The sequence below is a fragment of the Wyeomyia smithii genome, chromosome 3 (genome assembly GCF_029784165.1).
Source record: "Wyeomyia smithii strain HCP4-BCI-WySm-NY-G18 chromosome 3, ASM2978416v1, whole genome shotgun sequence".
In the NCBI taxonomy this organism is placed as follows: Eukaryota; Metazoa; Arthropoda; class Insecta; order Diptera; family Culicidae; genus Wyeomyia; species Wyeomyia smithii.
In genome coordinates this window covers 159,950,272-159,968,378 of record NC_073696.1, presented here as the reverse complement: position 1 = coordinate 159,968,378, position 18,107 = coordinate 159,950,272, and the positions used below count along the sequence as shown (strand labels likewise).

The 18,107-nt window shown below is 41.6% G+C and overlaps 1 protein-coding gene across 26 annotated transcripts in view; it reads left to right on the top strand.

Moving 5' to 3' along the window:
• Positions 1-18,107, top strand: part of LOC129732737 (GAS2-like protein pickled eggs) — a 1,144,034-nt gene that overhangs the window by 277,113 nt on the left and 848,814 nt on the right. For 25 of the 26 annotated variants that reach the window (XM_055693913.1, XM_055693917.1, XM_055693914.1 and 22 more), the window contains exons 4-5: positions 17,609-17,727; positions 17,798-18,045. The exons of the other annotated variant lie outside the window; for it this stretch is intronic. In XM_055693913.1, the coding sequence (XP_055549888.1) occupies positions 17,609-17,727; positions 17,798-18,045 (367 nt within the window). The remainder of the gene's footprint in view (positions 1-17,608; positions 17,728-17,797; positions 18,046-18,107) is intronic. 26 annotated transcript variants of the gene reach the window in all.

The following is an 18,107-nucleotide window of genomic DNA, read 5'->3' as shown; positions in this document are numbered from 1 at the left end:
ATAACGAAAGTGTAAAAAAAGTTATTGCTTGGTCTTGCACAGATATTACATCCATATTCATTACATACAATATCTCAGTAATCGCATAAGTTTTGCATTATATTTTTTTCTAAACTGTCTAAGACATCTAAAGTTGATCGAAAGTGGTTAAGATATCATTTAAGTGGAACAACTTGTTTTGGGCAGTATTTAGGAGAACAAGGTAGTTAAAAAGCGATATTTTAAAACTATGAAAATACGAAGTTCCCGAAGAGTCTCGATTTTAAAAAATATGTGTACTTGTACCTCGAAACATGCCAAAACAAATGACGTTGAGTAATACTTTACAAACATTGACAATTTTAAATAATTTGATTTTGAAAATTGACATAATTTTACCTTAAAATCGATCTATCTCGGGGTTGGTTCAACAGAATCAACTTCTTTTTTTCAGAAAAATTTATATTATGTTATTTTTTTTTTTATTCTCGTTTATTTTCCGTCGGTCTATTTCCGCCACTGTTGTGGCCAATTACCGACGCCCAGGGAGGCGACTCCACACCCAGGTCCCTAACTCACGACCCGTTTAATAACGGACCGACGCCAACGGCTTTACTTCCTCATGCGATGGAAGGCGTGATCCCAGAGATTTTCGCCTCAGAAAATCTCCCCGTGTCGGCTAGGATTGAATCTAGACCAATTGGGTTGGTTGTGAGTGGATCACGCCACCTCACAACCATCAACACCTATGTCGGCGGTGGGATTCGAACCCAGGCGTCGAGCGTGGTTGGCGGAGACGTTACCAACCACACTAGGCCCCCGCCCATCCTTTGTTAACTTCTTATTAAGAAGTTTTATATACTTATTAAAATATTAATTAATGAAAGCACCTATGCAAATGACTGAATGTTAACTGCCGAATGAAATAAGGAATGTTATTTAAAAACAAATATGTAAATACTTACGTTACACGTGACAAGAAAATAAGAGACATATTGTATAAAATCGCTAAGACAAAATAAAATGAAATATTATGTAGATATTATAAGACGCACAAAGAAGCCATCATAGCCAGGTATTAGGTCGTTATCTCTTCGCGATAACAACCACCTCGGGAGAGCGGGGAAATGTGACGCAACACCCCGCGCAAATTTCCCAATGTTTCATCACGTTGGCACTAGAATTCAGGGTAGAACCATAGTTTGCTGTCGAGCTTACTCAATACCATAGATAAAAGCAGTCTGAATGAAAAACAAAACAATTTTAACATAAACTGAAGCATTAGCTTGCCGCAGAGTTCACTCAACACGCAGAAAACACCATGCAAAAACATAGCATTCTAGAGCATTCTTATTATGAATCGTTGGCCGAACAGAAGAATAACAAGGCCTTTTTTATTATGAACCAAACCGAACATAACAAAATGAACCGTTTAAAAACAATAACCAAGCGCCCTAGTTCTAAGTCGTCGAGCGACCGATGGCTTACGAAATATAAACATCTTAACAATCATGCCACGCTATGTTTGCCTTTTTTTAAATGTAACTAACAAACAAAACAGAAGCCGGAGGCACAGCGTCGCTCACGGTTGCAGGCGGTTCTGAGTAAATGCGCGCTCTCGCACGTGCTCCGATGCACGTGCTCTATAACGCTCACGGCAGGTAATCATATGTACTAAAATCTAACTCGTAAATGAAACAGGGTAAGGAACACTATAGGCTAGAAAAGATCCGCTAGATAGGCTTTTGCTTGAGATCGGAGCGAAAAAGTCTCTCTGTTCTGAGTTACCCAGGGTATTATTTAAGGAAAATTATAGTTTAATAAAATCAATCACTTCCATCATTTGTCATCATCATTCAAATCTAGTGGAGTGGTTCCATGTACTAAGTACACGTACAGGACTTTGTATGTTTTGCCTTTCTCCTAGAAAGGTATAGTAATCACTGAAAAAACCAAAGGTATAAAAGTGCTCCAAGGGGTCGAATCTCGTATATCAATCGACTTGGTTCGACGAGCTGAGCATTTTTTGTATGTGTGTGTGTATGTATATAACGGTCTCCCAATCTCACTCAATTTTCTCAGAGATGGCTGGACCGATATTCATGAAACTGATTGAAAATGAAAGGTCTAGTTGCCCCATAAGACCCTATTGAATTTTATTGCAATCGGATTTTAAGTTACAAGGTTATGTTTCAAAATGTGAAAATCACAAAACTTCAATATCTCAGAAACTACACAACCGATTTGAACAAAATTGGTATCAAAAGAACGGGCTTGTTTTTTGAACCATTTGTAAAATAGTTTTATAATGATTGGACATGCAGTTCAAAAGTTATGCAAAGAAACGTGTTTCAAACACTGTTTAAACTCACTAACTTTTCTCAGAGATGGCTGGACCGATTTTCACAAAATTAGTATCATATGGAAGGTCTTGTTGCCCCATAAGACCCTATTGAATTTTATTGTTATTGGACTTTGACTTTGTCTGTTATATATAATAATGTGAAATCAGGCTATAAGAAGAAACATGTTTCTACGACTGCTTGAACTCACCCACTTTTCTCAGAGACGGATGGACCGATTTTCACGAAATAAGTTGCAATAGAAAGGTCTAGTTTCCTGATAAGACCCTATTGAATTCTGTTATAATCGGAGTGTAACTTTGTCTGTTATGTATCAGAATGCAAAAGTTATAAAACTCCATTATCTTAGAAACTACACAACCGATTTTAACAAAACAGGCATCAAATGAACGGACTGTCTTCAAAACCCCTAACTAACGAGTTTTATGATGATTGAACTTGAAGTTCAAAGGTTATGAAAAAAACGTGTTCAGGGAACTTTTTGAATTCACTCGTTTTGCCAAAGATGGCTGGACTGATTTCAACAATCTTAGTTTTAAATTGAAGGTTTAGTTGCTTTATTGGTACCTATTTAATTTGATTATAACACTGGTTGACATAATCGAAAAAAAATGCTGCTCTGAAGCACACAATGGTTACCCTAGGAAGAAAAAAAAACTCACAGGAATAGTTTTTTTTGAGTTCAAATAGTTTATTTGACACGGCACGATACAATTTATGTTTAACTGAGCCAAGTACATTTTTTTTTAAATTCTAAATTAGCAGGGAAAAGAGGGAGGCCTTTTCTTTATTCTCGCGGCCGACTACGAGCTAGTGGGGATTTAAGGTGAGAGGAGGGGTGTTACAATTTTGTTTTTAACTATTTTATATTACAGAATGTATTCATTTATACGTGGCTAAGCAGTGATGTTCTATTTGAGCAGTTTTGGTCTGAGGTGTCTGCGTAAACATAGAGATGCCGAGTCTTCGTTTTAGTGTCTCCAGCCGGGTGTATCATTCTCTTTCAGTTTGTGGCAGAAATTGTATTCTAGCAAATAGACAAAAGAAATCAAATTTTAATGCCAGCATTTTTTATAAACCCGTATAGCTGTGTCATGTACTGGAGATCACCGCTTCCCAGAATGTCTCTAACGGGTACGTTCGGTTGTTTTCCTCGGGCCCGAAGGGAATCTATAAGCTCAGACCTAACACCACAGTATTCGGTACACGACCAAACAACATGCTCGATGTCATGGTAGCCATCGCCACATACGCAGTGATTACTGTCTACAAGCCCTATACGAAAGAGATGCGTGTTTAACGTGTAGTGATTGGACATAAGTCTGGACATCACGTAAATGAAGTCCCGACCTACATCCAACCCCTTGAACCATGCTTTCGTCGATACCTTAGGAAAAATGGAATGTAGCCACCGTCCCAGTTCATCTGAGTTCCATGATGATTGCCAACTGTTGAGTGTTCTCTGACGCAAAATGCTATAAAATTCATCATAAGCAATTGGTCTTTCATAAATATCGCCATCAATAGCACCCACCTTAGCTAAAGAGTCAGCCTTTTCGTTACCCGGAATCGAGCAATGAGAAGGGACCCACGCTAAGGTAACCCGGTAATTTTTATCTGTTAAAGCACTTAAAAACCGCCGTATTTTCCCCAGGAAATACGGGGTGTGCTTCACAGGCTTCATTGATCGCAGAGCCTCAATGGCACTGAGACTATCTGTGAAGATGAAGTAGTGGTCTATGGGTAGGGTTTCGATGATTCCAAGAGAGTACTGAATAGCGGCAAGTTCTGCGACGTACACAGAAGCAGGAGCACCGAGTTTGTAGGAGGCGGTAAAATTTTCGTGGAAAACACCGAAGCCAGTGGACTCATCTAGATTAGATCCGTCAGTGTAAAACCTTTTATCATAACTAACATGTTTAAACTTATTGGAAAAAATCTTAGGGATCTCTTGGGGTCGCAATTGATCCGGGATACCAGAAATGTCTTGTTTCATGGTGGTGTCGAAGAATATAGCATTATTAGAAGTATCTAAAAGTGCGACATTGGAGGAATCGTATGAAGAAGGATTAATATCTTGAGCCATATAGTCAAAATATAGAGTCATAAATCTGGATTGAGATTGAAGGTCGACCAACCTCTCGAAATTTTCAATTACTAATGGGTTCATAACTGTGCATCGAATTAGCAACCGGTAAGACAGATTCCAAAAACGATGTTTCAACGGGAGAATACCCGCTAACACTTCAAGACTCATCGTATGGGTCGACTGCATGCAACCCAAGGCAATACGCAAACAACGATATTGTATTCTCTCTAACTTTATAATGTGCAGCCGTACTCAAGAACTGACAATATCGTTGTTTGGTATAGCCTTAGAAGGTCTCCTGGGTGAGCACCCCACCAAGTTCCGGTAATCGTACGAAGAAAATTAATCCTCTGTTGGCATTTTTGTGTCAGATACCTAATATGACAAGCCCAGGTGCATTAAGAGTCGAACCAGACCCCGAGATATTTAGCGACTAAAACCTGAGAGATCGTTTTTCCCGTTAGTAGGAGCTGCAGCTGAGCTGGGTTATGCTTCCTAGAAAAAACGACCAGCTCAGTTTTCTCCGGAGAGAATTCGATACCCAGCTTAAGAGCCCATTCAGACAAATTGTCTAAGGTATCTTGCAATGGTCCTTGCAGATCGCTAGCCTCGCTACGAGTAATGGATACAACGCTATCGTCTGCAAGTTGCCTTAGCGTGCATGAATTTGCAAGACATTCATCGATGTCATTGACGTAAAAATTATATAAGAGAGGACTTAAACATGAGCCCTGGGGGAGGCCCATGTAACTATTTCGGGAAGTTGTCGAATCGCCATGTGAGAAATACATATGCTTTTCTGACAACAAATTGAGCAAAAAGTTATTCAAATTTGGTGAAAGTCCCTGCGAATGAAGTTTCGCGCTTAAAACTTCTACAGAGAGAGAGTCAAAAGCCCCCTTAATATCCATGAACGCAGAAGCCATTTGCTCTTTTCGAGCAAAGGCTAGTTGAATTTCAGTAGAAAGCAACGCTAGGCAATCGTTCGTCCCTTTGTCCCGGCGAAAGCCAAATTGAGTATCTGAAAGTAACCCGTTTGTTTCGACCCATTTGTCTAACCGTAAGAGGATCATTTTCTCCATTAATTTCCGGAGGCAAGAGAGCATCGCAATCGGCCTATATGAATTGTGATCAGAGGCAGGTTTCCCGGGTTTCCGAATAGCAATGACTTTTACCTCCCTCCAGTCATGCGGAACAATATTTAGCTCAAGAAACTTGTTGAACAAATTCAACAAGCGTCTTTTTGCAGAGTCGGGTAGATTCTTAAACAGGTTGAATTTTATTCTATCTAACCCTGGAGCCTTATTGTTGCACGACAGGAGAGCCATTGAAAATTCCAACATCGAAAATGGAGGCTCTTCCGTAGTTACTAATAACGCGTCGCGAAAGGTTTTCTGTTCCGGTACAGAGTCCGGACAGACCTTTTTGGCAAAATCGAGTATTCAGCGATCTGAATACTCCTCACTTTCATTCGAAACGTCACGGTTCCGCATGCGGGTGGCGGTATCCCAAAGAGTGCTCATCGCTGTTTCCCTCGACAACGCGTTTACGAACCGCCGCCAGTACCCGCGTTTTTTCACCTTTACTAAGCTCTTCATCTGCCTGCCCAGTGCCTCGTACTTTCGAAGCAGGTTGACAGTGCCGTACTCCCGGTAGTCCTTATACGCCGTGGACCTTCGCGCGTACAGCTCAGAGCACTCTTTGTCCCACCATTTGTTGGGAGGGCGCTGTCTAATCGTTACCCCGGGCATCGGTTTCGTCTGAGCTTGAGTCGCGGCGTCGGTTATCAAGCCAGCTAAGAACGCGTATTCTTCCTCCGGAGGAAGTTCCTCGTGAGTCTCGATAGATTGCGCTATAATAGACTCATAACACTTCCAATCAATATTACGTGTAAGGTCGTAGGAAATATTGATTGGGTTCGGGGGAGTTGAACCATTAGCAATTGATATAACGATTGGAAGATGATCACTACCGTGGGGATCGTTGATTACTTTCCACTGGCAATCTAGCGCTAGTGATGTCGAGCAGAGGGATAGGTCAAGCACGCTTTCACGTGCTGGAGGATTAGGTACACGTGTCGCTTCCCCAGTATTCAAAACTGTCATATTGAAGTCGTCGATCAAGTTACAGATTAAAGAAGATCGGTTGTCGTCGTTCAGCGACCCCCATAGCGAACAGTGAGAATTAAAATCTCCCAATATCAAAAAAGGCGCGGGGAGCAACTCTGCTATATCAGTGAGATGCCTCTGTTCAATCCGCGCGGATGGAGGGATATATAACGAAACAAGGCATAGGTCTTTTCCATTCATATTCGTTTGAATGGCAACGACTTCAATATGCGAGATCGAGGAGAGGTCGATTCGGAAGAAGGAATAGCACTTTTTGATCCCTAAAAGTACCCCTCCACCGTGTGAGTCTCGATCTCGACGAATAATGTTAAAATCGTGGAAATTGAGTTGATCGTTTGAATTGAGAAAGGTTTCACAGAGCGCAAATGCGTCACAATTGTATGTATTTATTAAATGATAAAATAGATCGAATTTGGGGATGATACTTCTGCAATTCCACTGTAATACAGTGATAAAATTCCTAACCTCTTTCGCCGTATTAGTCATCGAAAGATATGATAGCTGAAATGAGGGGCCAAGTTGCTGCTAGTTGCTTCAAAAAGGTTTTCACTGTGGGGAGGAGGGCAAGAAGAATATTTTGAAGGGGATCTGGTATGTTGAACGTTTTAAATATCCAATCCACAATATCAGAGAAATTTATAAACCCTGTTTCTTTTCTATTTTCTGAATGAGCAAAGGGTGCACGAGGGGTTTTTGGTGCCCCAGGAAGCGGTGGGTACTCCTGGTTTGATTTAAAATTAAAACCGGGAGGTACTTGCTTCGGTTTTTCTTCGCCGCTTCCTTTTTGTGTTGGTTTATTGGTCGTTCCGCTAGGGGTTATCTTGCGACCTTTGCGAGAAAGATTAGGAGAGTTGATCATTCTCCTCTTCCTAGATCCTTCTGGCATGGCATAAGAACACCCTTCGACGGGATCGTCAGATGTACCCTCATCGGTTGGCAAAAAGGAAAAGATGTTTCCTGTCGAGGGTGGCTCAGCACTCTTCAGCATTTCTGCGAAAGAGCGCTTTGATCGTTCCTTGAGGGAACGCTTAATTTTTTCCTCGCGCTGTTTGTACGCGGGACACGCCGAAAGGTCATGCCGAGTTCCCTCGCAGTAAAGACACTTTTCAGTATCCTCACTGCAAGCGGTCTCAGCATGATTGCCTCCGCACTTGCTGCAGCGTGCCTTGTTGCAGCAGTAGGTGGCTGTATGACCTAACTGCTTGCAGTTTTGGCAATGCATGACCCGCGGTACGAACAGGCGTACAGGCAGACGAACCCTGTCCAAAGAGATGTAGTTCGGCAGTGCGGATCCGGCGAATGTTACACGGAAGGAATCCGAAGGGAAGAATTTCTTCTTCCCTTCTTCGATGGATACTGAATGCAATTGCTTGACATCCAGTATCTTTACATCTTGAATCAGGGGATTCTTGAAGCAGCCAACCCCGTGACGCAAAATGTCATCGACCGTGAGGCTTCCTTCGGTAACCACACCGTCGATCTCCACGTCCTTGGCAGGGATGTACACGCGGTACTCTCTCGTGAAGAGCTCGTAGCTAGCAATTGCGTTTGCTTGCTTCAAGCTACTCACAACAACTCGCAGTTTGTTCGGTCTAACCTTTGTAATTTCGGTTACGTCCGAAAACTGTTTTACCAGGTCCTTGCCGATTTGAATAATATTTAGAGGCTTCTTTATGGGCCTGAAGTAAACTACGAACGGACCTTTCGAAGCATCTGGGTAAGCTTTCACCCGTGTTGCCGGTACCCTTGGTACGGGGCTAGGTAGCGGGGAAGGTAGAGGGGAATTGATGGGGGAGATCTCAATCTCTTCCCCATTTGTTTCCACATCCAGGAATAGTTGCACCTGCATGTCGTCCATTTTGCGGGAGCGTTACGCTCTACCGCACACAAACGATAAATATTCGAATGTGGGGGGGGGGGTCAAATAGTTGCCGCTTTCCTTCGTAGGCTAGCGATTCGTGACTTTTCCTACGTAAAACTGGCTCAAATCTTAATTTTTTGACGCAACACTTATGTAATGCGTTGGAATTCATTCCAAGAATCGGAAAAATAAATGGCTGAAAATGTTGTCGGAAGTGGTCCTATTTCATATACCGCACAAAAAAAACTGTATTATGCTCCAATTATTCCTTAAAAGACAACATCAATATTTTAAAAACCAAAGAGTTGATATACCTTTATTGGATTGTATTTGGCAATTGAAGGATGTTTTCCAGAAACCGGAAGTCGCAAATTCCGATTTCAAAATGAAGTGTAAAGTTGACTTTTGGCCTCTCAGCATCATCCCGGGTACTGAAAAACTCACATTGGGTAACTGTCTAGAAATTCGAAATGGCGTCTGAAGATGATTTCTGGCCTCCGGGTATCATACCGCTTTCCCAAATCTTATTGGATGATATTTGTCACTTTAGGCTGTTGATCGGAAACTGTCACCATCTTCACCATCGAAATACCCAGATTAGGCAATATTCGTCAATTTTATGATGGATTTTGTTATTTTACGATTATCGGGCAACCAGAAGTGGTCATCTGGACTAAAAATGATTCTGGCCACTGGGTATAATCCAGGTTTCAAGAATCCATATTGATTGGTATTTGGCCATTCATTCGATGCCCCTCAGAAACGATCAGTAATATCAACTGCGTTAAAGAATTTTATTTTCACCATGTTTTTCATAGGTTTTTCTTTCAAAACAAATTGGATTTTGAATGTCTAACCTTTTTTTAATTTGTTATCATAAACTGAAACAAACAGCATCATTTTTTCAGAAAAAAGTGCACTTGATGGAAAAAAATACGAAAAATTTAAAATAAGCCGATGCATTCGTTTAGACGCACCTCAAGTTAATGTAGTAAAAGCTCAAATTTTCTGTGTCAATCAGTTTGCTAATAGTTTGTAGCTCCTTCCTTATTATTAATAACTTCAAATACTATTCTGGCCATTGAATTGACAAGGTTCTGGAGAGTATTTACAGAGCTTTTATGCAAGCATGAACGTATGCATGATTAAAGATCGTATACTGTGTTGAACTTGCGTCTATTAGTGTAAACTCTTGCAGCCAAGTTACCCCAGAGGTTCTCGATCGGGTTACAACCTGGGCTACATGCTGGCCAAACAAGTACAGTGATGTCTTTTTCAGAGAACAAGGCCTTGGTTTGCCGGGAAACATGAATAGAAGCGTTGTCTTGCTGAAATACAACAGGTTCATACAAATGATCCTCCCAGTATGGAACCAAACCGTCTTCCAGAAGCTCGCAGTAGTTGCAGGAATTCATTTTGGTGGTGATCCTGCAGTCAGGAGGCTTCTCGTCATAAGAAAACCTTCCCAATATCATAATCGTTCCCCCGCCAAAATTTCTCTTGGATCAAGTGACATAAATTTCCGCCAAATCGTGCAAGTATTGGCTGTAACAGTCAGGACCATTAAGGTTAAATTTTTACTGATGAGTAAAAAGCTAACCTCGATGGCCCGTACTGTTACAGTCAACGATTTGGTGGAATCAAATGTCAATCGATCCAAGAGAAATTTTGGCGGGAGAACGGTTATGATATTGGGAGGATTTTCTTATGACGAGAAGCCTCCTAACTGCAGGATCACCACCAAAATGAATTCCTGCTACTACTGTGAGCTTCTGGAAGACGTTTTGGTTCCATACTGGGTGGATCATTTGTATGAACCTGTTGTATTTTAGCAAGACAACGCTTCTACTCATGTTTCCCGGCAAACCAAGGCCTGGTTTCCTGAAAAAGATACCACTGTACTTGTTTGGCCAGCATGTAGCCCAGGTTGTAACCCGATCGAGAACCTCTGGGGTAACTTGGCTGCAAGAGTTTACACCAATAGACGTAAGTTCGACACAGTATACGATCTTTAATCATGCATACGTTCATGCTTGCATAAAAGCTCTGTAAATACTCTCCAGAACCTTGTCAATTCAATGCCCAGAATAGTATTTGAAGTTATTAATAATAAGAAAGGAGCTACAAACTATTAGCAAACTGATTGACTCAGAAAATTTGAGTATTTACTACGTTAACTTGAGGTGCGTCTAAACGAATGCATCAGCTTATTTTTAATTTTTCGCATTTTTTTTTTCAACAAGTGCACTTTAAAAAAAACTGATGTTGTTTGTTTTAGTTTATGATAACAAATAAAAATAAGTTTCGACATTCAAAATCCAATTTGTTTTGAAAGAAAAACCTATGAAAAACATGGTGCGTCTAAACGAACGCATCGCACTGTATAAGGAACAACATTTAATTATACAATATTTGAAATGTACTGACTAAAGTTGACATAAACAATCTAAATATTTATACGCAGTATATGAGTACAACTCGATTTTATCACGATCAGAAACAAAATCGCATCATATATTTGAAAGAATTTAATGTTATTTGCATGTATATGTGTTAATGTATGTTCATATGTTTTTTTTAGTTTAAAATAGTTTATTTGACACGGCACGATACAATTTATGTTTAACTGAGCCAAGTACATTTTTTTTAAATTCTAAATTAGCAGGGAAAAGAGGGAGGCACATTTTTTATATCTCGCTGCCGACTACGAGCTAGTGGGGATTTAAGGTGAGAGGAGGGGAGTTACAATTTTGATTTTAACTATAATGAGTTACAGGATTTATTTATTTGTACATGGCTAAGCAGTGATGTTCCAGTTGAGCAGTTTTGGTCTGAGGTGTCTGCGTGAACATGAAGATGCCGAGTCTTCGATTTAGTGTCTCCAGCATGGTGTATCATTTTCATTCAGTTTGAAACGGGAATTGTAATCTAACAAATAGATAAGAAAAATCAAATTTTAATTCCAGCATTTTTTATAAACCCGTATAGCTGTGTCATGTACTGGAGATCACCGCTTCCCAGAATGTCTCTAACGGGTACGTTCGGTTGTTTTCCTCGGGCCCGAAGGGAATCTATAAGCTCGGACCTAACACCACAGTATTCGGTACACGACCAAACAACATGCTCGATGTCATGGTAGCCATCGCCACAAACGCAGTGATTACTGTCTACAAGCCCTATACGAAAGAGATGCGTGTTTAACGTGTAGTGATTGGACATAAGTCTGGACATCACGCGAATGAAGTCCCGACCTACATCCAACCCCTTGAACCATGCTTTCGTCGATACATTAGGAAAAATGGAATGTAGCCACCGTCCCAGTTCATCTGAGTTCCATGATAATTGCCAACTGTTGAGTGTTCTCTGACGCAAAATGCTATAAAATTCATCATAAACAATTGGTCTTTCATAAATATCGCCATCAATAGCACCCACCTTAGCTAAAGAGTCAGCCTTTTCATTACCCGGAATCGAGCAATAAGAAGGGACCCACGCAAAGGTAACCCGGTAATTTTTATCTGTTAAAGCACTTAAAAACCACCGTATTTTCCCCAGGAAATACGGGGTGTGCTTCACAGGCTTCATCGATCGCAGAGCCTCAATGGCACTGAGACTATCTGTGAAGATGAAGTAGTGGTCTATGGGCAGGGTTTCGATGATCCCAAGAGAGTACTGAATAGCAGCAAGTTCTGCGACGTACACGGAAGCAGGAGCATCGAGTTTGTAAGAGGCGGTAAAATTTTCATGCTAAACACCGAAGCCAGTGGACTCATCTAGATTAGATCCGTCAGTGTCAAACCTTTTATTATAACTAACATGTTTAAACTTATTGGAAAAAATCTTAGGGATCTCTTGTGGTCGCAATTGATCCGGGATACCTATAATGTCTGTTTTCATGGTGGTGTCGAAGAATATAGCATGAAGTACCTAAAAGTGCGACATTGGAGGAAACGTATGAAGAAGGGTTAATATCTTGAGCCATATAGTCAAAATATAAAGTCATAAATCTGGATTGAGATTGAAGGTCGACCAACCTCTCGAAATTTTCAATTACTAATGGGTTCATAACTGTGCATCGGATTAGCAACCGGTAAGAGAGATTCCAAAAGCGATGTTTCAACGGGAGAATACCTGCTAGCACTTCAAGACTCATCGTATGGGTCGACTGCATACAGCCTAAGGCAATACGCAAACAACGATATTGTATTCGCTCCAGCTTGATCAAATGTGTGTTTGCTGCGGAGCGGAAGCAGAAACACCCGTACTCAATTACAGACAATATCGTTGTTTGGTAAAGCCTTAGAAGGTCTCCTGGGTGGGCACCCCACCAGGTTCCGGTAATCGTACGAAGAAAATTAATCCTCTGTTGGCATTTTCGTGTTAGATACCTAATATGACAAGCCCAGGTGCATTTAGAGTCGAACCAGACCCCGAGATATTTAGCGACTAAAACCTGAGAGATCGTTTTTCCCGTTAGTAGGAGCGGCAGCTGAGCTGGGTTATGCTTCCTAGGAAAAACGACCAGCTCAGTTTTCTCCGGAGAGAATTCGATACCCAGCTTAAGAGCCCATTCAGACAAATTGTCTAAGGTATCTTGCAATGGTCCTTGCAGATCGCTAGCCTCGCTACCAGTAATGGATACAACGCTATCGTCTGCAAGTTGCCGTAGCGTGCATGAATTTGCAAGACATTCATCGATGTCATTGACGTAAAAATTATATAAGAGAGGACTTAAACATGAGCCCTGGGGAAGGCCCATGTAACTTATTCGGGAAGTTGTCGAATCGACATGTGAGAAATACATATGCTTTTCTGACAACAAATTGAGCAAAAAGTTATTCAAATTTGGTGAAAGTCCCTGCGATTGAAGTTTCGCGCTTAAAACTTCTACAGAGACAGAGTCAAAAGCCCCCTTAATATCCAAGAACGCAGAAGCCATTTGCTCTTTTCGAGCAAATGCGAGTTGAATTTCAGTAGAAAGCAACGCTAGGCAATCGTTCGTCCCTTTGCCCCGGCGAAAGCCAAATTGAGTATCTGCAAGTAAACCGTTTGTTTCGACCCATTTGTCTAACCGTAAGAGGATCATTTTCTCCATTAATTTCCGGAGGCAAGAGAGCATCGCAATCGGCCTATATGAATTGTGATCAGAGGCAGGTTTCCCGGGTTTCCGAATAGCAATGACTTTTACCTCCCTCCAGTCGTGCGGAACAATATTTAGCTCAAGAAACTTGTTGAACAAATTCAACAAGCGTCTTTTTGCAGAGTCGGGTAGATTCTTAAACAGGTTGAATTTTATTCTATCTAACCCTGGAGCCTTATTGTTGCACGACAGGAGAGCCATTGAAAATTCCAACATCGAAAATGGAGGCTCTTCCGCAGTTACTAATAACGCGTCGCGAAAGGTTTTCTGTTCCGGTACAGAGTCCGGACAGACCTTTTTGGCAAAATCGAGTATCCAGCGATCTGAATACTCCTCACTCTCATTCGAAACTTCACGGTTCCGCATGCGCCTGGCGGTATCCCAAAGGGTGCTCATCGCTGTTTCCCTCGACAACGCGTTTACAAACCGCCGCCAGTATCCGCGTTTTTTCGCTTTCATCAAGCTCTTCATCTGCCTGTCGAGTACCTCGTACCTTCGAAGCAGCTTGACAGAGCCGTACTTTCGGTAGCCCTTATACGCCGAGGACCTTCGCGCGTACAGTTCAGAGCACTCTTTGTCCCACCATTTGGTAGGAGGGCGCCGTCTAATCGTTACCCCGGGTATCGGTTTCGTCTGAGCTTGAGTCGCGGCGTCGATGATCAAGCCAGAAAGGAGCGCGTATTCTTCCTCCGGAGGAAGTTCCTCGTAAGTATCGATGGATTCCGCAATAATCGTCTCATAAGACTTCCAATCAATATTACGTGTAAGGTCGTATGAGATATTGATTGGATCCGGGGGAGTTGAACCATTAGCAATTGAAATAACGATTGGAAGATGATCACTACCGTGGGGATCATTGATTACTTTCCACTGGCAATCTAACGCTAGTGATGTCGAGCAGAGGGATAGGTCAAGCACGCTTTCACGTGCTGGAGGATTAGGTACACGTGTCGCTTCCCCAGTATTCAAAACTGTCATATTGAAGTCGTCGATTAAGTTACAGATTAAAGAAGATCGGTTGTCGTCGTACAGCGACCCCCATAGCGAACAGTGAGAGTTAAAATCTCCCAATATCAAAAAAGGCGCAGGAAGCAACTCTGCTATATCAGTAAGTTGCCTCTGTTCAATCCGCGCGGACGGAGGGATATATATCGAAGCAAGGCATAGGTCTTTTCCATTCATATTCGTTTGAATGGCAACGACTTCAATATTTGAGATCGAGGGGAGGTCGATTCTAAAAAAAGAATAGCACTTTTTGATCCCTAAAAGTACCCCTCCTCCGTGTGAGTCTCGATCTCGACGAATAATGTTAAAATCGTGGAAATTAAGTTGATCGTTTGAATTGAGAAAGGTTCCACAGAGCGCAAACGCGTCACAATTGTGTGTGTTTATCAAATGAGAAAATAGATCGAATTTGGGGATGATACTTCTGCAATTCCACTGTAATACAGTGATAAAATTCCTAACCTCTTTGGCCGTATTAGTCATCGAAAGATATGATAGCTGAAATGAGGGGCCAAGTTGCTGCTAGTTGCTTCAAAAAGGTTTTCACTGTGGGGAGGAGGGCAAGAAGAATATTTTGAAGGGGATCTGGTATGTTGAACGTTTTAAATATCCAATCCACAATATCAGAGAAATTTATAAACCCTGTTTCTTTTCTATTTTCTGAATGAGCAAAGGGTGCACGAGGGGTTTTTGGTGCCCCAGGAAGCGGTGGGTACTCCTGGTTTGAATTGAAATTAAAACCAGGAGGTACTTGCTTCGGTTTTTTTTCACTACTTCCTTTTTGTGTTGGCTTATTGTTCATTCCGCTAGGGGTTATCTTACGATTTTTGCGAGAAAGATTAGGAGAGTTAAGCATTCTCCTTTTCCTAGATCCATGGCATGGCATAAGAACACCCTTCAACGGGATCGTCAGATGTACCCTCATCGGTTGGCAAAAAGGAAAAGATGTTTCCTGTCGAGGGTGGCTCAGCCCTCTTAAGCATTTTTGCAAAAGAGCGCTTTGATCGTTCCTTGAGGGAACGCTTAATTTTTTCCTCGCGCTGTTTGTACGCGGGACACGCCGAAAGGTCATGCCGAGTTCCTTCACAGTAAAGACACTTTTCAGTATCCTCACTGCAAGCGGTCTCAGCATGATTGCCTCCGCACTTGCTGCAGCGTGCCTTGTTGCAGCAGTAGGTGGCTGTATGACCTAACTGCTTGCAGTTTTGGCAATGCATGACCCGCGGTATGAACAGGCGTACAGGCAGACGAACCCTGTCCAAAGAGATGTAGTTCGGCAGTGCAGATCCGGCGAATGTCACACGGAAGGAATCCGAAGGGAAGAATTTCTTCTTCCCTTCTTCGATGGATACTGAATGCAATTGCTTGACATCCAGTATCTTTACATTCCGAATCAGGGGGTTCTTGAAACAGCCAACCCCGTGACGCAAAATGTCATCGACCGTGAGGTTTCCTTCGGTAACCATACCGTCGATCTCCACGTCCTTGGCAGGGATGTACACGCGGTACTCTCTCGTGAAGAGCTCGTAGCTAGCAATTGCATTTGCTTGCTTCAAGCTACTCACGACAACTCGCAGTTTGTTCGGTCTAACCTTAATAATTTCGGTTACGTCCGAAAACTGTTTTGTCAGGTCCTTACCGATTTGTATTATATTAAGAGGCTTCTTAATGGGCCTGAAAAAAACTATGAACGGACCTTTCGAAGCATCTGGGTAAGCTTTCACCCGTATTTCAGGTACCCTTGGTACAGGGCTAGGTAGCGGGGATGGTACAGGGGAAGGCAGGGGGGAACTGCAGGGGGAGATTTCAATCTCTTCCCCATTTGTTTCCACATCCAGGAATAGTTCCATCTGGTTGTTGTCCATTTTTGCGGGAGCGTTACGCTCTACCGCACACAAACGATAATTATCCGAATATACGGGGGATCAAATAATTGGTATTAAATAAAAAAACAATTTTTCAAGTTAAGATGGCTCAAATGAAACAAAAAGACAATCGTATTGGAGACGAAAAATAATAATAATAATTATAATAATAATAATAATAACAATTATAATAATAATGATAATAAAAATAAAAATTATAATCATAAAGCGAATACTTCACCGAACGTCTAGGTCTTTTGCCTACACGGTCATTTGCCTGATGGCTGCTAGTTGGATCAATCAGGAAGAGTGTCTCAGCAAAACAAACAATGCCGACATCGAATGATCCCGTTTTGTGTTGTATCACGGTGGTCTTATTTGCGCGCGGCCTTGTATATGAGACTTGCAGTTGAATCCACTCACTCGGCCGTATGGAGATCCGTGCTGCTAGCGGGGTACCAGCGGTGCGAGGGAATGTTTTTGCTGCTATGATTCCAGCTGCGTGACCGGACCGGCCACTGGCGGGGTAGCCTGCCAGTGCGCAAAAGATGCTTCTGCTGATAAACTGCAGGCTATTGTTGTCGCACAGGGCACTACACAAGAACGAACCGATAAAACAATACCCGTCGAACGACAACTCGTGTGCCGTATTGTTATATTTCGAATCAACCGGAGTAAAACAATTTGCGTCTGTTCGAAACGAAAGCAAGACAACGAATGTATGTTCATATGTGTGTGAATGTTATATTTTGAATGTTCGGTATAGTTGTGCTGTTGGCTAGCAAAATTTTTTTGTTTAGAATGAATAATAAATCCAGCAGAAATTATCAAGGTGTAGTTTTGAGGTGTTGGTGTAAATCTATTTAAAAAAATAATAAGTTCGTATGAGAAAGGCTGGGTCTCACCGCTAGGTGGATTAATTTAGGTTTTATTTTTAAGTAATCACAAATCCTGGTAGGGAAGTCCCTACACCGGTGTCGGTTTTGGCGCTTCTCTAAGAACCGGTTTTTATGAAGAGCCGTTAGCCTAGTTAGGTATGAGATTTTTACTTGCATTATTGTTAATTTGCAATACTCTGACTGAAGAAACCATTATCTAAACACCCCGAAAATACCAAAATTGATTTTAAATAGAACCGTAGTGGATTCAACTCTTATCTTTACATCTATTTTCACAGGAAAAGCTTGCAAATTTTTGAGTGCCTGTTGTTTGAGACTGACGATCTGATTATGCGAAAGAATGAGAAACACGTTATACTGTGTCTTTTGGAGGTTGCTCGTCTAGGGGCAAAGTTTGGTAGGTTTTTTGTTTACAACTTTTTATATAAAATACTCAGAAATCATAAATAAAACTTTTCTTTTGATAGGTATGCTTGCTCCGATGTTAGTTCAAATGGAAAGACAGATCGATAGAGAAATTGCTGCCGACAATAAAGCAAATGGTATTGCTGCTGGAGCAAAACTCGGTGGCAATAATCAGGTTGCTATAAAAGGAGCAGAAATAGATTTGTTCGACTTCGAAAGTGAAGAGGAAGATGACGCTAGTGACCCATTGCTCATGTATGGCCCACTACAACAAATCATTACCAATGATTTAAAAAGCTTGGATGAAATGGTATGGATTTTTTTCAGTTTATCTATTATTTAAAACCTAAATTAATTCACCTAGCGGTCAGA